This window comes from Necator americanus, chromosome I (assembly GCF_031761385.1).
Source record: "Necator americanus strain Aroian chromosome I, whole genome shotgun sequence".
Classification (NCBI taxonomy): Eukaryota; Metazoa; Nematoda; class Chromadorea; order Rhabditida; family Ancylostomatidae; genus Necator; species Necator americanus.
The window spans coordinates 28,885,840-28,907,100 of NC_087371.1; the positions used below are offsets into that span (position 1 = coordinate 28,885,840).

The 21,261-nt window shown below is 38.7% G+C and overlaps 2 protein-coding genes across 3 annotated transcripts; both read left to right on the forward strand.

The window, feature by feature from the left end:
• Positions 1-4,108: 4,108 nt before the first annotated feature.
• RB195_007165 (uncharacterized protein) lies at positions 4,109-10,827 on the forward strand (the record flags this gene model as incomplete). Of its 2 annotated transcripts, XM_064180653.1 has the most annotated exons (14): positions 4,109-4,194; positions 4,254-4,348; positions 5,377-5,536; positions 6,606-6,687; positions 6,779-6,889; positions 6,949-7,032; positions 7,937-8,108; positions 8,174-8,311; positions 8,383-8,429; positions 8,526-8,648; positions 8,708-9,022; positions 9,079-9,222; positions 9,618-9,802; positions 10,707-10,827. In XM_064180653.1, 14 exons carry the CDS (start codon positions 4,109-4,111, stop codon positions 10,825-10,827), a joined length of 1,863 nt encoding a protein of 620 aa, XP_064037507.1. The 2 variants fall into 2 exon arrangements, with proteins under 2 accessions (XP_064037507.1, XP_064037508.1); XM_064180654.1 differs by lacking the exons at positions 9,618-9,802; positions 10,707-10,827 and having other exon boundaries at positions 9,079-9,228.
• A 5,956-nt stretch (positions 10,828-16,783) lies between these two features.
• RB195_007166 (uncharacterized protein) lies at positions 16,784-20,575 on the forward strand (the record flags this gene model as incomplete). Its single annotated transcript, XM_064180655.1, has 9 exons — positions 16,784-17,112; positions 17,179-17,253; positions 18,208-18,464; positions 18,595-18,704; positions 18,788-18,913; positions 19,052-19,189; positions 19,313-19,459; positions 20,061-20,168; positions 20,294-20,575. The coding sequence occupies 9 exons, from the start codon at positions 16,784-16,786 to the stop codon at positions 20,573-20,575; spliced, it is 1,572 nt and encodes a 523-aa protein (XP_064037509.1).
• Positions 20,576-21,261: the final 686 nt, after the last annotated feature.

Below are 21,261 nucleotides of genomic sequence, written 5' to 3' on the forward strand. Positions count from 1 at the left end.
TTGAATGCAGTGACAGTACTTTCGTGTAAGCTATTTTTACCTTGTTTTTTTTTCGGAACTCTTCAGTGTTTTTTTTTTCTTTTCGTACAAAAGTGCATGGGGATAGGATTACGTAGGTACGTAATTACGTATTGTCTCGTGCGACTAAATGCACGTACTAAATCTGCACGTAATATTGTTGCAAATGTGCTGAAACTGGATAATACGCTAATGTCTATGCGCCATATAATTTTTATTACTCACAAAGTTGCCGTCTTTAAAGTCTGTTTAGAATTGCATGTAGTAAATTCCTACCCGAGTTCTTGTCCATACTTACAGATCCATACATTTGCAATATTATATATACATAATCTCAGAAATCTTCCTCTCATTTCTTTTTTTCTAATTTTCCATTTTGAAATCATAGAGCTGAAGTGAAATTCTTTGCACTCCATTGCATTTCCATTTATTTTAAATGTGAACTTCCTAGAATATAACTAAAAACCAAAACTTTTCCCAGAGCATCTCGCCGATGCGATCGTTTATTTTTTTATCTTTTTTTTGTGTTTCAAAGCAGCAATATTTACATCTTTGAGGTGTGGCTCTGTTTTGCCCTCCTAATGTTCCCAGCCTTCAGTTCACAGCGTGGTACCAAGAAGACCTTTAGAGAGTTTAGAGCACTATACATTGGTTCCAAACAACATATAGGTGTTAATTTTCCGTTGATTTCGATTTTTCTTTGAACTCTGGATTTTCAAAGCAAAACTCAAGTCCATCAAAGAGAAAGCATCACAAAACTGACCGATGTGAAGGTCCCCGCCTCCAAATATAAAGTCTGGGGTGTAGATTAGCAGGTGGGAGCATGGACGTGAACATCCTTGTACACGCGCCGGTTTCCAACTGCCTATTCTTTGGTTTTTCTTGAATAGCCTGATAAGAACACCTTATTGATTTTCGACCGTTCGCTTGTAGATGCGACGCGTGCACAACGTTTGCGCATGCTCACATACCCCATAGGAACGAACGCTGCTTTTCAAGATGAGTGGGGCGGGAATTACGTGGAGCAAGACTCATACTTGTAATCCGAATCCCGAATCCTGCATTTCCCCACACAAGGACCCTAAGTTCGTCAGTTTTGTGTTACGCTGGCTTTAAGTCAGAGAAACAGTTCACTGAATCACCCGTGCTCAGGGTTCTCATGTTGTTCTCAGAACTCATTGCTGGCTCCTCCATTCTCATTTCGCATCAAATTTCACAAGTAGAGTTGGTAGTGGTTATCTACGAGAACAAAAGGATTTACTTTAAAATACGGTGAAGGAGTTCAGAGAATGTTGTGTAATGGACACACATCCTTTTTATATTCCAGTAAAAACGGTGCAATAAGGCGTATGTAAGTGATCGCGTGCGTTCGAAGTGCTGTTTCCAATCGTCTACAGATAACTAAGAGCGCAGCACTGTAATGCAGTTAGTGGGTGACATCCAGCCCCAAGACAGATTTCGAAGAGGGTCCCATCGCGTTCGTGTTCATTGTTTTCATAGTCGGGGTCAAAACGACATGAAGCATGGTGCAGCTGCGTAGCGGCTGCGCTCGTAGCGGCGCGGTGGATATAGCGGATAGGATCCAGGTGGAACGATCGCGAACTACGGCAATGAACGGTGGTAGCAAGGGTTCTCGCTCGATCCTGATCGCTGCGCTCAACCGTACTGCTTCGAGCGGAACCGCTTACTCAACTGCATAGTGCTTCATGTCGTTTTGGCTTTACTATACACTAACGAAGGGCAACAGGTCAGATTATGCAAAGCAGTACTTTTAAAAAAATTCATGAGGGAACAGCTCAATATATTCGGTTCATTCCTATGTCTTCGCAACCGTTTCTTTCTCGAGTCATAGGCGAAAAAGTGTCTTGTTCGAAATATCGTCACTAATATACAGTCTCCTTGTTGTAAATAAATATAAAAATACAAATTATAAGTTATATAAATTAAAAAATATATAAAAATATATAGGACTTACATTATGAAAGTACAAAATATAAAGTTATAAATATCCATTCGTTTCGTTGGTGCAGTCAGCGGAGACGAGTACGTGCTACCAGCGGGCGCATATCCGATGGAAAACTATTTTCAATGTATGTGGCTTCCGTTTTCACTACCTTCCGCAATTATTGAAACATTGACCCCAGGATAGTGTATCGGGAGACCGAAAAAACGTATGGTTGTTCCCGTCAACCTCCATTTCGGCCCCCGAAGAGGGCGAAAAATCCGAAACGTCAGGCTACTAAACGTTAAATCTAAAAACCTCATACACACACTAACAGAAAACATAAGCAGAAGTGTACCGATGTTCTTGGGGACACGAGGACGTTTGAATTACAATTCCGAAAGTTTTAGCACATTGAATTCCCCAGTTGTCTTGCTGAGGACATGGATAAATTAGCAGTCGAAACTGGATTAGGTAAAAAAAAAGAAGTCATCAACGCTAGAGTGCATATAATACGAGAATTTTTCTTCCAGCGACCACTCTTTTCCTTTTCCTCGCTAATTTTTGTTCTAATTTTTTTTTGTCTGATGTAACTCTTCGAAACTAATTCTTAGAAAAGTAGGAGAAAAAAATTTCGTCAACCGATGTTGATACCTTGCTTGATAGAGGACGCTTAAACTGTAAATATAGTAGAGAAGCACATCTTTTTAGCAGCAAACCAACTCTTCACGGTCCAGAAGCTTTGCTGAATTTCCATTTATTTCATTTTTCATTTACTTGAAAAAATTGCTTGCTAAAATATCAATTTATCCAAAACTACCAGTCCAGAAGAAGAAGAAGTTAGAAGTAGAAGGGAATTTATGGATTTCGTAGAATTTTGTCGTATGTGCCTGAAACACGTATGTTTCTTGTGAATACGTTGTGGTTGCCATTGACTCCAGAAATTAATTCCCACCACTGAAATCGTTAGTTCCCATCACTTCCCATGCGATAAATCGCTCCGAATTTGTGCTGGCTGTTGTTCACCCATTGTTTATGCTAGCGGGGAATTTGCCGCATGGTTTTTTCCCCCTCAAAACTCTGGTGGTGGTTTAATGTGAACGTTGTTGGCAGCGATTTAAATCTCTTCACTTACTCCCCTCCATGGACAAACTAATGCGCCGTTTTTCCGGAATGTAGAGGAAGAATGTAAGGATACGTAAGAAAAATTGTCTACTAGCTCTCTCTCTCTCTCTTTCTCTCTCTCTATCTATCTATCTATCTAGAATGCTTCTTTTCATTTACTGGCTTTTCACCTCTTTTTTCGATGCTTTTCCCTCCGTTTCACCTTCGAGAATTGACTAACTTTAGAATATTTATTAGCCGTCGAGCAACCACACCTCTTTTCAGTTGCCAGCGAAGCCCGCAGAAGTCTCGAAAAATCACTCACTAATGTTCTCGTCTAGGGAGTAATTTCATGGATTTTTATACATTTGCTGAACGCAGTGCAAAGATACGATTGGCGAATTTTAGAACTTTGGACTATCTCATTTTTTTCGGGCTCTCCAACTCGAATAATCCATTCTTTATTATTCCTACTTTCTTCTATTCATCCTTTCATCATTTCAAACTCGTTTTTTCTATTCATTTCTATTTATTATTCCTAATTCTATACACTGTACTTGTAAATAATTTTCTCTAACTCACGTTAAATTTATTTACTTATTTTCTAGTTTATTCAATCATTTTAGTACGCATAAGAAACGGAAATTGAAAAGGAACCCAACGACATTTTCACAAATTCACTCAGTCACTGTGAAGGCAAGAAACCCTTTCCTTTTCCTAAATCCAGAACCTTTTCGAAGGAAAACATTAGCTGAAGCTGACCAGTTTACCTCGAGGCGATCGATTTCGAATTCGAGACTCCAGACATCCTCAGAAGTACATGACCAGTCATATTTCCTAGCTGAATAAATAAGTTTTTCCCTTAACCCATGTGCCCTATGGCGTCGATTATAACGTACTTCCTCAACACATTCCGTCCAATTTCTCCTCGTCGTCGTTAGCGTTCGAATTCAGCGGTATTCGATTTCGGTTTGAATGAAGCTTAAATATGACAAGTTATTTTTTTCCAGAATAGCTGTGTGGAACATGTGAAGCTGTCCAGAGATGTCATCAACACTGCCAACAACTCCAATCGGAAAAGAGCAACTGATTGACATGAGAGCTGGAGCAATATTACGAGGACATGCTAGGTGAATAAAAGTTGTTTACAAACCGCTTAACCTCATCTGAGAGATTGCAATTATTTCAGAAAATCCGAGCGTTATCTGGGCTGTCCAGTACGTTTATTGCTCACATTCATTGTGTTGATTAAATCGTCGCTTCTCTGTGCATGGCTTGTTCGAGGTACTTTTTTCTTTCTTTTAAAATAATTTTGCTTCTGTTTTGTATAGCTATGACTGTCGTTTCTACAATCTCATCTTCTATATCTTTACTTTCTATAGATCAGACGCACGTTTACAACTATTCTCCCGTGTTTTTATGTTTTTTTTTCATTCATCAATGACATGGTTTTTGGAGAGACACTTTTAGTTGAAGTCAAACAGTTTATTGCATAAAGGCGAGAATAAATGAAAATCTTTACATTATATAAGCGTCTTCATTGCTACTTCATACAGAAATATGATCTTTCCTCGACATGGCTAGCACGGGTTCCAACAGAACTACTAAGTTCGGCCCCTAAGCCTAATAAATCACTGCGATCGCGGTCGATCCGCGATATGATTCTTACTTTTATTTGTAAACATTAAACGATTCTAAGTTGAACGCGTAGGCGTATCATCAATGTCTTACACTTTATTCTTTATCCTTTATACCATTATGGTTCGCAGATATTATAATTTTAAAACATTTTAGTAGGTGTAACATACTGTAGGTAAAACTGTAGGTAAAAGGTTCTGCTGCAGCGCGGTCGATGGTTTGAAATGCTCCATTGTCTAATCAAGGCTTTCATCCCTCCGAAGTTGATGAAATGGTGCCAGACCCGAGTGAGAGAATAAAAACACTGACATGATTAATTTCGTGACCCCTGGAAGTCATTGCACAGAGTTTATAAGCTTTAAGTAATCTGAGAACTCAAGCGATCGTATCTTAAAAGGATTGGTCAGTGTTCAGTACTTTATCTTATATATATATAGTATTTTTTTCTCTATAAACATACATTGAGGACCCTATTTGATCTCCAGGAAAACAAGAGAAGAAGTCACATTCGAATATTCCACAGAAGCGTACTAATAACAGTTATTCCTTGATTATGGGCTTTGTTAAGAAAAGCCAATTGGTTTTTTTTTTTCTGGAACATGCTTAGTTTCATTCCAGAGGCCCTGAAAGTGCACTAGTAATGTGATTTCGGCCAATTATTTTCTAATTTTCAGAGTACTATTTTTTCGACGTACGATGTTCCTTCCTTTCCGCTTCTCTAGAGAATGATCTTTTGAAGAAACGTTCTTTGGAAGTACTGAGGATACCCGTCTTCGCATCCGATCCTCCAGCCGTCAACTACTTTGACGAAGAACATCATCGGAGAGTGAAAAGGTGGATTTTGTATTATCATGATGTTTTAATACGTGTCTATGTACACTTGATTCTGTCAGAACTTTCCGTCAGGTCGTCTTCGAAATGTTCTTCACAACGAGATTCTTCACAAGGTTACTATCTGGTCTGCAAAACTTAAAAACGAATGCATAGTAGAGTCAAAACGACATGAAGCACGGTGCAGTGCGTAAGCGGCTGCGCTCGAAGCGTTGCGGTAGAGCGTAGCGATTAGGATCGAGTGAGGACTCCTGCCACCATCGTTTATTGCTGCAGTTTGCGATTGTCCCACTCCGATTCCAACCACTGCTATCTCCACCGCGCCGTTTCGAGCGCAGCCGCTTACGCAACTGCACAGTGTTTCATGCCGTTTTGACCCGACTATAACCTTCGCACGATGTGTCACTGCCATTTGGCATGGCACGCTGAAACTTGGACCATACATAGAAAGGACTACTACAGTATACACAGTACAGAATGTAACTAAAAGAAATATGCAATATGACGAGCAGAAATGACGCTTTTTTTAAAGACAATAATTACACCGAAGTCACTGCGATTTATGATGATCCCCTGGACCCTACAAAAGGCGGGACATAGTTATTAATAAGGTGTGTGGTTACCACTGACGTAAAACCATGCTCTGGAATGCGTTCCCGTGATGGGGCTACGAGGTTGGTAGGGAGTTCTTTCGTGTCAGCTCATCTTGCAAGGCCAGCTCCGTTTGGCGCCATGGTCACGCTGACCTCACGCTTTGTGACGTCCAGCTGTCGACTCGCTTTGTGACGTCCAGCTCCGACTTGAAGACCTCTGGCAACTTCCCATTTTCTTTCATTTCCACCGAGTTCTTAATACATGCCTTATATTATTTTATCTGCCTCGCCCTTAAGTTTTTCTGACCAGTCATTATTAAGGTGGCTATAAGGGAGGGAAAGGATGTTTCGGTGAGTGTTTCAGTGTAAAGCTGAGATAGCCTCCTAAGAATGATTTCATTGAGAAAATCGAAGATCCTGCTGAATAAGAGTTGAAATGAAAAGAGTTCTCGCATTCTTGCAGTTAAATTCCTATTTAGAACAGTACGAGGCTCAGAGAGATCGGATCCCCGTATGAAATCAAGGAGGGAAAGGAAGAAGTCCAATGTTGCTGATCTACAGGTGCTTTCCTGAAGAACCATTCGTCACTTCTTCAATGGGTTTTTCCCGGCGTTCCTCATGCAGCAACAATCCTAGATGAATTCCTTTCCAGGGTATTCCAACGACAGTGGTCACCTTAACCAACACACAGCTCCTACCTGCCGACGGCGATACATTACGTATGAAAACGATTCGAAATCGGGTGGAGCCAATGAATGACGTGGTGAGAAGTCTGAAATCCATTTAATGTATAGTGTTTTTGTTGATGTCCAGTACTTTCAGGCTGGTGACGAAGACTTGGTTGAGATCGATATTGACGCTCCGCCGAGAGTTTACATATCAAAAATTTTGACTAGAGGTGAACTGGTGAGTTTACCGTATTTGGCAAACCACATAGAAGCGTAGAAATGTTTGTTTGCAAGAAAAAAACTTGGAAAATAAATAGGAAAGACGAATTCTGTGAAAGCGCCAAGTTCACACCGAGTCAGTGTGATCGCGACTCTAGTCATATCTGTGAGAACCGCGGTATTACTAGCCCGAGAAATTAAAGGCATCACCCCAAAAAAATGGGGGGGGGGAATTCATGTCGACTATTCTTACAAGGGGAGTAGATTATGGTGAAGGGATTGTATTTTTTATTGGTAAAAACGGCCGGAAAAGCGGCGCCAGCAAGGGGGGGGCCGAGAAATTAACAACTCTTTATTTCGGCTAACGTTTCAGCGTCATCGCCTTCGTCAGGGCCTGGAAATTCAGGATATCTATAACATAACATAACAGATAACTGCCTCATCCAGAAAAGTCATTATAAAATGAAATATTACATCCGAAACCAAAAACAAAACGAACCGAAATCGTTGTGTTTACCTAAGTAGCCCCATAAGTATCGCTCTGCTAATATTAAGATGCGACCTTCATATGATCCCGTAGATCAAAAGCAGCTCTGGATTCAGAGCAAACTCGCTGGTCATGTCTATGAACTCTTCATTTCTATTCATTTTTAGAGCGTTAGAGTTTATCAAAAACGTCTTCAAAGCTCTGTGAGCGGCAATTTTGGGATCGTACAATACGATCGTGGCAGTTATTCACTACTATTTCTCATTATTGGTTTTTCCAGAGACTACAATGTTCATAAAAAGATTCACCATTAAGTGGTTAGGGCAGTGTTGAACGGAAGAGTTGGGAATTTCTGAAATTCACAGCTTTAGCTCACAAATCTTGCACAACTTCGAGTCATTTGAAAATGTATATTTCTCTCAAAGTGAAGATTAAGCTGAACGACGCTGACACAACCACTGAAAAACCACAAAAACGAAAAGGTAAAGGAAAGAAGAAAAAGAAGAAACTGGGACAAAAAACCACTACCTCCACGACCGCGGTGACACCAATTACTAAGAAACGGAAAGGTCATAGAAAGAAGCAAAATACGATCAAGGAATATAAAAGTACGTAGTATACAGTATTTTTTCTTCCTATTTCCGGTAAAATTTCGATCAATTTGGAATTACAGACATCAGCGAACAGACGAAATCTCCCCGTCATCTCTTTTCCTCTCCCGGTCTTCCGCAATACACCACTCCACGACCGCATCAGAGTAACTTTTTGCATGGTGTTATCGATCCGAGAGATCCACAATTCTCGAATAAAGGTTATTTTCATTTTGTATCCGGAAATTCAAGCCTTCCAAAATATGTTTTGTTATGTATGTGAGTGTTCTAGGACAAATCCGTGGCTATCCTATGCACATCGCTTCTCGGAAACCAACGGTAAATCAGTGCTCGCCTCTCAAGCAAATCTATGATCTAAAAAATTTTCCAAGTCACATATTTGATACTTATAATAATATAATATGATTTTCTCAGCCGTCCACTCGATTATCGGAGGAAACTCGGCTAATGTGGGAAATGGACGAGCTCAACTATACAACTTTTGTGGCTGCTCCTAAGACGACAGTGGTGACAGATGTTAAGGAGAAGAAAGAAGAGGTTAGCCTGAACAATTTGAATTTGTTTTTAAAATATGCTTATTTTTAACCCACGTGAAGGAATCTCCAATCATCTCGGTGGTTCAACTCATTCTACCGGAAGTCAGCGAAGCTCCACCAACTACGGAAGCTTCGAAAAGAAAGACTTTCTATTCCACTCATACGTTATCCACTTGGAAGCTCACCGAAACTCCATCGAGTACATCCACAACACCGGCACCAATCACGAAGATTTTATGGGTAGCCGAGGGTGTTCTAACCGAAGAGGAAAAACGTCTCCATGAAGAAATACCGGTACAAAAAGTGCATCGAGAAAAGAGTACATTGGAGAAACTTAGCAATGAGAGCCCAACAACAACGATCCATTCGATCAAAGTGAGTAAAATTCTGGATTCGTGCAGCTGTGCCGAAACGAATCAAAAGCGTTCCAGGTCACACCGGAACGACCCAGACCACGTCCCGTGAAACATGGTTTCGATCGTAGTCTGGATAAAGCCATTGATGCTGGCCTCCTCACTTATCCTTCTCTGGATTCAAGCAATCAGAAAGAGTACGAAGATGACGGGAATTTCCAGGTATGAGGATTTCTGCTCACAATAACGCCCAATCATGATTTTCCGCAGAACTTTCCAATGCTAGTTCTTAAGTGGCAACTGTGTTTATTCCTTTTGCATGGAGTACTTAAAAATAAACATTAAATGGATTGCAGTAAACAACAACAGTTACATTAAAGGCAAGTGCATTTGCTCCAAGATCAAATTTAAAAAGAATTTTCCTGTTGCCAAATTGTTTAATTGTTTGTAAAAGTGACAGTTATGTTTGCTTTGTTTACTTTTTTGTTTGCTTAGTAACAGTTTTATTTATTCTGTTTACTTACGACGTTTTGTTTACTCAAAATGAGTCTAGTTGTGCACAGGGGAACTTTTTTCTTCTTTCTTCGCCATTTTATCTTACTCCTACCTTATTGCAGTTTCAATTATCCACATTTTCATCGTCGGCCACCTGTATAGCTAGGACAATGTTCGATATTTGGTGTGTATGTCAGTTAATGACATTGTTTCCGTACCTCATCGGAGTTTGCGCCGCACGTCGTAGCTTATTCGTCTCACACCTCGTTCTCGACATACTTCTTCTTGTCATCGGTTTCGTCTACACGTAAGTGACAAATACTCGATTTTTTTAAGGGGAATGTGCATATTTTCAAGAAAATTCGTAGGGATTTTGCTTCAATTTCAGTACATTCAGCAGTGTTTCCAACGGATAGTGAAAGCAATTTACAAACTAGCGAAATTTCTAAACTATTCCGCCGTTGTCCTCATCAAAATGCACCACTAATCTGCTAAAGCTGCTCTTGTTCTGCTAATGACTTCTAGGAAAGAGGAAAAAACTTCGTTGCTGGTTGGGGGCTTTTTGGAGGGAATTCAGCTGGATATTAAACTTTAGTAGTGTGAACGAAATATTGCAGCTTTTTTTCTCGGAAAATAAGGAAATGAAGATTTGTAGATAGATTTTTTCATAGTTGTTAAGGTCACTTATTTCCTCCTTAAGCCAGCAAGCTGTCTTCTGAAAAATTCATCACTTCTGCTACCGGTAGACATCTTCTACCAATAAAAAAACTATCAGTCCTTCCTGGAAGGAAAATTAGTCCAGATATGATCAAAGATGGCAGTGAACTCGGATCGGATTTTTTTTTTATTTCTTCCTCTTATTTATCCACATACACCAATGGTACATCAAAAAGGTAAAAGAAGACACTTTTCCTGAGTTAGAACAAAAAAGACAAAAAAAAGAAAAAATGCCAAAAAAAAAAATGTTGTGACATCCAGCTCGTAGCATCTCACGAGAATAGCTGGAATTACGATGTATTCAGTCCAGTTCAAATTACGTATCATGGTCCTCACAGCAATTGAAGCACGAAGCTATCACGACGCTTAAACCACCGTTAACGTGTTCTATTTATTGTCAGAATTTTTGGTGATGAAAAAAAAAACTTATCCTGAAAATGAGTGAAGAATTTAGGGATGAAGATTTTTTTGAAATCTATACATAAAACTTTCAGAATTACCATGATCGTCTTTTCCATTGTTCTATACGTGCTTGTTGGTGAAATGCCAAAGGAGATATTGCTCGAATGGGTGCTGTTCGCCGTAGTGCTGGGTAATGTTTTTGATATGAAGTAGTACTTTTTAACATAAACTGCAACCAAATTTTCCTCTCTTTTTTGAATTTGTGGTAATGGAAACAACATATTCTAAAATTTAAACAAGGGTTTACTTGTGGCCTTCAAAAAAAACGACTTGAATGAAACAAGAAAAACTATAATATATTATATGTTGGGCTTGTGAGTAAAGCTAAAACGTTCCTGATATTTTTAGTACAACTACAAATAATTCACTCCGTGATTCTAGAGCGAAAAAAAGACCTCCAACTAGGTGGAAAGAAAGAAGAAAGAAAAAAAAAGAAAAATTAGCCTTAAACTTAGGATTGGGCTTACAAATGAATGGATGAATGTTGAATGAATGAATGATGAGTGGATGGATGAATGATGAATGATTGATGAGTCAACGAACGAATGAATGATGAATGAAAGGTGGATGGATGATGAATGAATAAATAAATAAATAAATAAATAAATAAATAAACAAATAAATAAATAAATAAGTAACACCACCAACTTGATCCCACAGGATGTTGTCGTCGGTTGCTTGTTGCATAAGTGGAATTCAAAACAACAATTGTTTGATGTATACCATTTATACCGTATTTGATGTTTATATCGTAAAATTTTCTCTTGTAGGGCATCTTTAATGAAATGTGGATGGAATTTGACATAGAATACACTAGTTAAAGAGTAGGCATAGTACAGTTGGTAAAAACTTCTGTTGCACCTGCGCACTCGATGGTTTGAAACCGCCTTAGTGCAAACCAAAAAAAAGAACTTTCATCCCTCAGCGGTCGACAAATTGTCACCAGACTCGTCTGGAAGGATAAAAACCCCGGATTGATATATCGGCTGGTCCTCTCAAGATTTGTAGTGACATCAGGCACCAGGTATCGTAGAATATTCAATTTTAGTGGTTGGTCGTATTTTACGACCAAAACCTCTTATTGTTCCGCTATTTAGCAGTAAACAACTTCACCAACATTAACCATTCAATAAACATTCAGTGTACAGTGAGTATTCAATAAACTTCAGCGCATCCGGAATATTCACATTGAAGATTACTAGTGATAAGATAGAAATTTAGAATTCTTCGTTTCACGTTAGGATGCTATATGAGAACAAAAAAAAAGAAAGGAAAGAATAGGTGTGCATATATTGTTTACTGGAAGTCCATATAACGGATGCATACAAAAACAATCGTTTGGCAATGAGTGAGAAAGAGAGTTAATCGAGCAGAAAATTTCCTTTGAGTTGCAATATTTTCCATTGTACTACTCATAAAATAAGAGAAAGGAAATCGATAGCAAAAAAGGGAGATAGGAGGAGATTTTAGAAAAAAAAACAAAGGAAAATGCATAGCTAATCAAAGGATAGTAAGGGAAAATACAAAGAAAATTTGCTAATTCGTTAAAAAATCAGAATTGTAGACGGAATTGATTCGTGATCGTTGTATTTCTTTTTTTTGTCTTTTGACTATGTTTGTACTGCATAAATTGAATTATAGCTTATTGAGTGTAATGAATCCACTAAAACCGAGACTTTACACAGTGAAAGTCTTCTTTTTCTATTTTTTAAAGGCACCGTATCAAGAAGTTGACGATGTTGTGGTCTCGTAAGTGCATGAAGAAATAAATAAGTAGCTTAAAGAACGCAGCATAAAAACAAAAAGAAATTACCAAAATATTAGACATCCACCTCTTTTCTTTTTTTTTAATTTTTTTGTCAAGCAAAATCTCTTAATGGTTGAGTGCTCCATCTTCCATTTTCCTACAAAGGTAACATTTCAGATGCCATCCTACTTCTGTACGGATGCTTCGTGGTGATCTCTCTCCGTTGTTGTGAACGAATCGTCCAAAGCAGGCTGTCGATGAAAGTTCAAACGCCGCAAGCTTCTCTGGAACCGGAACCGGTCTAGTCTACATGAGTTGAGCTGTATCCGAGCACAATCGAGTTGTGAGCAATCAATCCGTAACTACAAACATTTCCTCATCGGTCATTCGTCTTTCTAATCACCATCAGGCACATACACATAATGACTACATTCTCCATTTCTTGGCGATGTCAAATCCAGAAATTTTAGGTAGAAAAGAAAAAATTGGGTTTTTTTATCTGCATCCTGAAGCGTTCCTTATTCCTCCCTATTACAATCATCTAGCTAAAGCTCCTCTCGATGAAGTGTTGACTTCTAAAAAGTGCTGGAAGCAATTTTGAGCTTAGCTAAAGCAGTGCGCCCCCAAAATTAATGTTGAGATCCCTACACGTGTAAATAGGTGGGATACTGTCCAGGACTATGATTGTGATCACGTTCAGTTCAACTTAGTAATTCAGAAAAAAAGCCGGATGAAATAGACATCTGTGGTCCATTCTCCCCAACGATGCAACTTATGACGCGGACATTGGACGACGACGGAATTAGTCGTCGGAATTTAATAAGTTGCATTGCTGGTAAAGTGCGATCAAACAGAGTTATTTCGCATACCTTTTTCTGGATTTCGATATCCAAGTAAAGTAACTCAAACGAGCAGCAGAAGCTACACAACCTGCACACGCGAAGACGCGTTACGGACTGCCATCATTCTACTACCCGTGATAAGTTGCTTGGTTTGGGAAATTATGCAGCCACTACCGTTTCACAAGCCGTTGTCCTGGTTACTAAGAGGGAATTAACCGTGATCACGTCCCAATTCGTTAAATACACCCCAAAATCTGAATTTATGGAGAGATCTCAACATCTTCACGTTCGTTCTGTGGACTGCCTTTAACAGTCACCGCCAAACGCTCGTTTAATTGAGCTGATGCAATGCTTGCGCTGCAACAGCAAGCGTTGCCTCAAGCAAGCTCGTCAGAAGACGAAAAAAAATGAAGAAAAGAAGAAGGAAAATGAATTCGAGAGCGAAACATCGTCAACCTACAGGTCTTCGGCGGATGCGTCACATCAACGCGCGGTTTTGGACGCGTTTGGCGACGACTATAGTCGGGTCGAAACGAAACAAAACATGAAGCACGGTCGAAACATGAAGCACGGTGCAATTGCGGACGCGCTCGAAACGGCGCGGTGGAAGTAGCAGTTGGAGCCGAGGTGGGACCATTGCAAACTGCAGTGACGGGGGGTTCCAGCGAGGGGCGCGGTGTGCTCCCAACCGCTACGCTCCACCGTACCGCCTCTAGAGAAGCAGGGTACGCAATTGCGTACATGTTTCATGTTGTTTTGACCCTACTATATGTTATGCTATATGTTATTTATAGTGTTACCCTACTATAAATATGTCTTAGAAAATGACTGAATGTTTCTTTTATTGAGCATGTATAGTTTTCCCTCGTTTTTCATGCAACTAACAGACATTCAAATGTAGCCAATGCAGTATTCACATTGTTTTTGCTTAGGGCGTAAACTTTGATTTATTGCAACTATTCAGTATTCTGATGGAATCGACCTCTCCCTTACTATTCAGTAACTTTTTCAATGATTGGAATTTTTCACAAAGCGTGTAGTGCTTACAAATTACTTACAATTACTTACAATTTTGACAGATTGTCGAAGTATAATCGAAATTTCATAGTCAGATACCTCACTGCGATTGTATTCTCTTTGATATTTTCGGGTTATTGTTAGGCCACTTAGACATTGTATACAGTGTTTCTGCCATTATCTCAGATATTTTTCAATATTTCTGTGATTTCACACTTCATGTAAGTTCGTGGATATCGGAATAAATGTAATTCTCTTTGTTTTTATGCAACAATATTACATTTACTTCTTTTATTACATATTTTTATTTTAACTTATTTTATTTCATTGTTTCATAGACTGTTATTAGTGCACGTTAATTAGTAAACAGTGTTAAATAATAATTCAGATTAATTTAAGTAATTTAAGTAATTAGTTAAGTAATAAGTATAAATGAGTGTTTCCGTTCTTTTATAACACGCAATATCTTGAAGTTCAATGGTGGAGAAACTTCTAGTCGGCTTAACATTGTTCTATGAAGCAAACAAGTGGCACAATGACATGAGAAGCAGGATCTGCTTTAAATCCAGGGCTGAAGAGAAGTCAATCACAACGGATTGTAGTGGTTACTGTACGGTAGGAGGCTGAGAAATGAATTTGAAATGAACCTTACGAGCCACTATACCACGAACTAAGATGTGTTTTCCAGAACCTGATTCTGTCGCTTTGACAAATATTTTGATTTTTTTTTTTGAAAAAAGAAAACACAATAAACTGCTTTCCTTTCACTCAGTGTTGTCATTTCATTGCTTCGTTTCATTACCTCAGTAGGAACGAGTACGGCGGAAATGTTTTGCCATCGAGCAGGAAAAGTATGGCAGATCGGCGGAGCGGTCAGGCTGAGTGCCCTGACATCTGCGCATGCATCTTCCCGCCTGCTACCCGCCAAATGTTCGCTTATGACCTCACCACTTCGTAATAGGTACAGGATGATGGAAAGGGTCGACTCACTTCCTCGACCTCACACTCACACGCCACGTCGCTGCTGTTGCATGGGTCACATCAATCCCTTTCGGATGGATTGACCTCTTACCCAGTTCACCAACGATTATAAGTGCCATGCCGCTGGTATTTTCTCAATCCCCAACGGAACCACTAAGAGATTGTACGATGAGCTCCCGGTATCGTTGAAGTCATCAGTTAACCTCCGGTGACAATCTGTATGATATAACACTGTTCGAGTAGCGGACATTCAAAAATTCAATCAAATTCCGCTCGGAAAATTCGAGAATTTTCTCCAATCCAAGAATTTGTGAATTCAAGTCCACAAACGAACTACATACGTCTCCTGTACTTCGTTAGAATTAGTCAACAGTCATCTTTATGAGAAAAAAAAAACTCCAAAAAAATCTCTAATAATCACTGTGAATATTCGATATAGTGTCCTAGAACACATTTTCCGGATGTTTCTTCAAGGTCTCTATGCATTTCGAAACATACATCTTTTAAAGGCACATGTACATATTTGTACATTTATTTATTTGTTTATTCAAAATAACGATTGAACTAGTGGCAGCCGCTCACCCCACAAACGTCAGTTAGCATCATCACGATTTTAAAAAATTGTGAAAAAAGTTTCATTTGTCATAAATGACACAAAAATTCATATTGTCCAACTATCAGCGCAAGTTGTCAGCAAACACGAATGGAGTTCTAAAAGTTGAGGATTTCTAACGGATCAGGAAAAAATAATGTTCTGAGGAAATCTTCCATGCTCGGGAATTTGGCCATAAGTAACTGCTTTTGGTTGATTTAGAGTTGTTAAATTTAAAAAAAAAATTAAAAAATTAAACTGTTTCTTCTCACTATATCGACCGACAGCACGTAGTTTCCATCTAATTTGATTTTTTTTCTACAGTGCAGAGTCTAGAAAAAAGGTGAGAATAAGGTAGAATAAGGTCAGCATAGATGGACGACAGAAATCCTTGCTAAAGATCCGAGATAGATGTTATAGATAGATAAACACTATTGTATAGAAAAAGTGATGTGAAGTTCATATGCTGGGAAAAAGAAAAAGCTGTTGGTTGCTATGAAGAAGAAAGTTTCTATGATCTCCAAGGTCACAGCCATAAACATGTCAAATCCATAAATCCTGACATTTTATGTTAATGTTTAGCCGAAGGCCGAAAATCTAAAGGTTTCTCGAAGTTTCTTAGTGATGGCTATTCTCATCGTTGTTCAGTGATCTCTCCGGAATCCGAATTGATGGTTATTAAGCGATTAATCGTGCAAACATGAACCTTTAGTACAGTATATATGGGGCCCTCTTGTTCTCCCACCATCATGCCCATAGTTCACAACAATCTGGGGAGGTCAACTCCGTTCTTTGTGGTCGAGGTCAACTCCTCTGGTGCTAACACCACACATCAGCTGCTGCTTAATAGCCACGCCTTCCCGTTACGCAACCAAGACGTAAGGGTCGTCGCATTCCTCCAGCACACACCTACCTATTGCGCTGCACACTATGCAACCACCACAAGAAAATAACGCCGAATCAAATTCTTTTCGTATTCCTCCAGCATCTACCTCCTCATCCACCGCTTCCCTACACCCCACGTCACAACGTCCGTCATTCACGCTTCCTGGAATGGGGATTCAACGACAGTTACCGACTCCCACCCTCTACCCACCGTCATTACTCGCCCAGATGTTTCAGCCATATTTGAATGGAGTTTTCCCTCCACCAGAGATCGCTTTTCATCTCATGCAGGCTTCATCGTCCACGCAGCCAAAGTTACCTCCTCTAGATCCAAATGTCCTCTCGAAGAGGATGCATCATATTTCAGAGGACAGGTCCGTGGCGATATTTTTTTTTGGAAAATATTTTTGAAGATTTATTTAATATGTCAATTACTTCAGAGACTCTGGCAATGAATCACTTAGTTACGCTGGATCACCTCCTCTTTCTGGAACCTCTTCGAACGATTCGTCAAGGTGATTACTAATGAGCATATTTACCCTCTTTCTTGGTTTCCATTTCTGATATTCCTTTGTAATGATCTAGATGGTGTATTTATTTCAGTTCTATTTAATACTATATTTAATTTTTGGATTTTTGTAATCATAACCATTTGTCATGTGATACACTAAGGAGAAGACTTAGCTGACCAGAAGTTTTTTTTTGCGCTTGCTTCCTTGCAGACTAGCTCATCGTTCCGTCTATAAATTTAACGGAAAAAATCTTAAAAAAAAACATCTAAATTAAGTTAAAAGTAGAACAACAACTTCAACAACAATGTGGAGTTTAGTCATAGAAAATAAAAAATAAATAAACCAGCATTCTTCTTGTTCGTAATGAAAACGCTAGCCTAAATTGAAAACCTAATTGAAATTTTTGTTAGAAACTTAAACCATTAATCTTAGTTTAATAATTGAAGTCTTCTCAATAATAATCAATAATAAATAATGATCTCAATCCCATAATCCTACAATGTCGAAAAAAATCGTAATTTCTATATGAAATATGTATTATTAAAACTTTGGTTTGAAATAAGTTTAGACTTAAAAATATTTAACAAAATATTTTGTTTCAAAGTAGTTTTAAAAGTACAGCAAAGGAAGCATTTAGTAATGGACTGTAGTGTATTACTAAATGCTTGAATGGTCCTTCCCTCTAATTTCTTAGTTCAAAAGATTGCAGTAGTAAAAAAAGGTAAGAAAAATGCCAAAAATTCTTCCTTACCATTATCTTTACTTGTTTCTTTGTAACTCCCATTATTCCTTGCTGCTATTTTCCAAGTTCTTCCTGGAACTATCAATTATGCAACACAAAACCGCCATCAAAGGCCTGGTTTTATTGATAAAAAACCTCTTTGAGAACTTTCTTCGAATAACTAATCAATAGTTCATCAATTTCAATTACATCGAATACATGTGCCGATTTTTCAGGTCCAACTCGTTCTCCGTATCAGCGCTGCTCAAGACAGAAATTATATCGAAGGTTAGACAAAATGTAGCAGCACCTGGACCATCGGTTCATTCGGAAACGAAACCACCGAAAATTTCGGAAGCGGATCCCCCTGCTCGCTCTGATCCTCAACCGGTTCATGCACCAACACCAGTGAAACCATCCACATTTCCCGGACTGCCGCCTAATTTTCATCATCAACTTCCGATGGGAAATTTCCATTTCCCTCATATAACAGGTACAGGTGATACTCAACTTTTTTCTTACACTAATTTATATATGCAATTATATTGACACTTGAGACACTTTGCCCTAGTTTTTGAGCGGATAGCCACATAGTTTGCGGTAATCGATTAGGATAATTGCAGCACCTGGTCCTCTGGGACAACTCTCGAACTTTGGCCTCCCGCCAGGACCTCCGGGACCGCTTACCCCACAACGACCGGCGCAATCGGGTAATTATCCGGATCACTTCAAGGTACGGCAGAGCAATGATAAAAAGTGAAGAAGAAGAAAAAAAAAGAAAAATGTTATGGAAATGAAAGAAAATTCACCTTACAGATGCAACATTTTTTCACGATGGGGATGCCGGTGAGTGATGGCTCGAGTCAGCGAGATATTTGTGTTGTTTGTCATGACAATGCAAGTGGTTATCACTATGGAGTGATGAGCTGCGAGGGATGCAAGGTGAATAAAAGAAATACTTCATGATTTTATATGTTCTAAAAAATTTCTCCTGGAGAACGAGACTTTCATTAAAGCTCTTTTCTAATAATTTGATAATAGTAATAGTAATAATTTGTCGCATAATTTAATTTTATTCAGGGTTTCTTCCGTCGCACCGTGCAAAAGAACATGGACTACACATGCCACAAGGAAAAACAATGCCCAGTTGATCGAGTGAGCAGAAACCGTTGTCAAGCTTGTCGATTCCAAAAATGTCTCGACAAGGGCATGACAAAGGTTTGTATTTGTTATCGAGCATCCATGGTTCGAAAATTGAATCCTTTTTCCTTTTCCATTTCTCTTTCTTTTTTTCGGAAATTCCCCAACAAAATTCAATCAAAAACACCTTCACATCTACAGGAATCAGTTCGTCAGGATCGTACGAGGAAAAGAAAAACACGAGATGAAGAAAAAGATACGGAACTGGACGATACTCGTACATTGATGAACACCGTTGATGAGGTCACGAACGCTTATCGGGAAGCGTTCGGTGATGCTAACGAAGAGGTTAGCATTAAGCAGGAAAAATCTATGAAACTTGAAAAAAAGAAAAAAAAAGCTAATAAGTGCTAATAATCAACTGATTCGACTGATATGAAAAAAATAATAACTCGTCCGCTGAAGATCCTAAGTAAGAACAGAAAATTTTCACAACGTTCATAATCAGCACACGCTTAGCACACACGAATGGATAATTTGCTGGAACTGAATTTTTTCTCGTTTCACAAAAATTCCCAGAAAATAACAACATATAAGAAAGAATGAAACACGTACGAAATCGGGAGCACTAGCAAGTCAATAATTCCTCCTAGATTCCCTCCCTACCTGTACGACCTCAGAGAATCTTCGATAGCTAAAATTTTTGAACTGTAGCGGTCCGCTGTTTGGGGATTACTGAGGAAAATTCTCATACTATAAGCATCTCAATAGTCATATCCTTCTTTTTTTATCGTTATTAAAGGATACATCACGAATCAAAGACATTCTACAAAAGATAGCACCACCAGTAACTTTTGAGAAGATTTTCCACAAACTACTTGAACCTACTTAAATATAAAATTTATGTTAGAGATCTTGGATGTGAATTCTGTAACTGCACAACTTTTAGGACATTGTTTCTCGTGTACGGCGGTTTGTCAGCAAAGTCACACTTTTCAAAGAGTATTCGGAGGAACAACTTACAGCGAAAATCCAGAAAGGGGCGAGAGGATGTATGGTAAGTCCGCAAATATTATTTTTCACTAAAGAATTGGGATCTATTATTTAATTATGGAAATTATTTGATGCAACTTATTTTATTTGTTGTTGATTTATTACTAGACTATATTTGTTAATTTCTAGTTGCTGCGCGCTGCATTTGTCCCGGGAGAGACTTCAGCTGCTCCGGATTGTGGAGCGTTGTTGGAACGACTTCGGAGCGGATTGTCGGATATAGAAGTCGAGGAACTAGCCTTATTGTCTGCCGTTCACGTAGCGCAACCAAATGGAACGCACGGCAACGACAACGTGACGATGAGACTCAGCGAATGCTTACAAGCTCAAGTACGAATTAATAATCCAGAGAAGGAGAACTCGAATAAGTTCACAAGGATGCTATTCAAATTACCTCTGCTTGACGATTGATCTATTTTGTTATGTTCTTGTACAGAATTATCTAATCAGATTGTTCTTTTTTTCCTTATTTTACTTTTTATTTGATTTCCTTTCCTAATAATCTCATTAGAAAACGGGTACACCACTTTTTGCTCAGCTTATATGTTGTAGACATGAACGAGTATTCCAACGTTGTGTATGAATTCGGGTGAGGAACAAGGTGGAATTCTAATGATTGTACTATTTATCTTTAACATTACCTAATGAAGAGTTCCTCTGTAACATCAGAATTTTATGATTAATAAATCTGATTGTATTTGTGTACACTATGTATTAGGATTGAGGAAAATTGGTCATTCCTGCATATTTTTCCACAAAACAATTGATAGGAACAGCGTGGTTCAGTGTTAGGTTGCTCGACTTTAAGGATATCGCATATATCCGACATTTTACTGATGAAGGCAAGCATAATAAAGATGAATTTATTGAACAGATGGCAAAGGGGGGAAATTCAACAGTCCACGTTGCTTTCATACTTTCAATTTCACGAACATTCAACTTCTGAGATAGGGAGGGGCACAACAAACAATCTCTCACATAACAATGGCATCATTTTTAACTACGAAAGAAAATAGACAATGAGGAATTGATGACTAGCGTAAAAACGATGCCTAGACTACTATTTTTCACACTCGCACATAATTAAAGCACTCTCG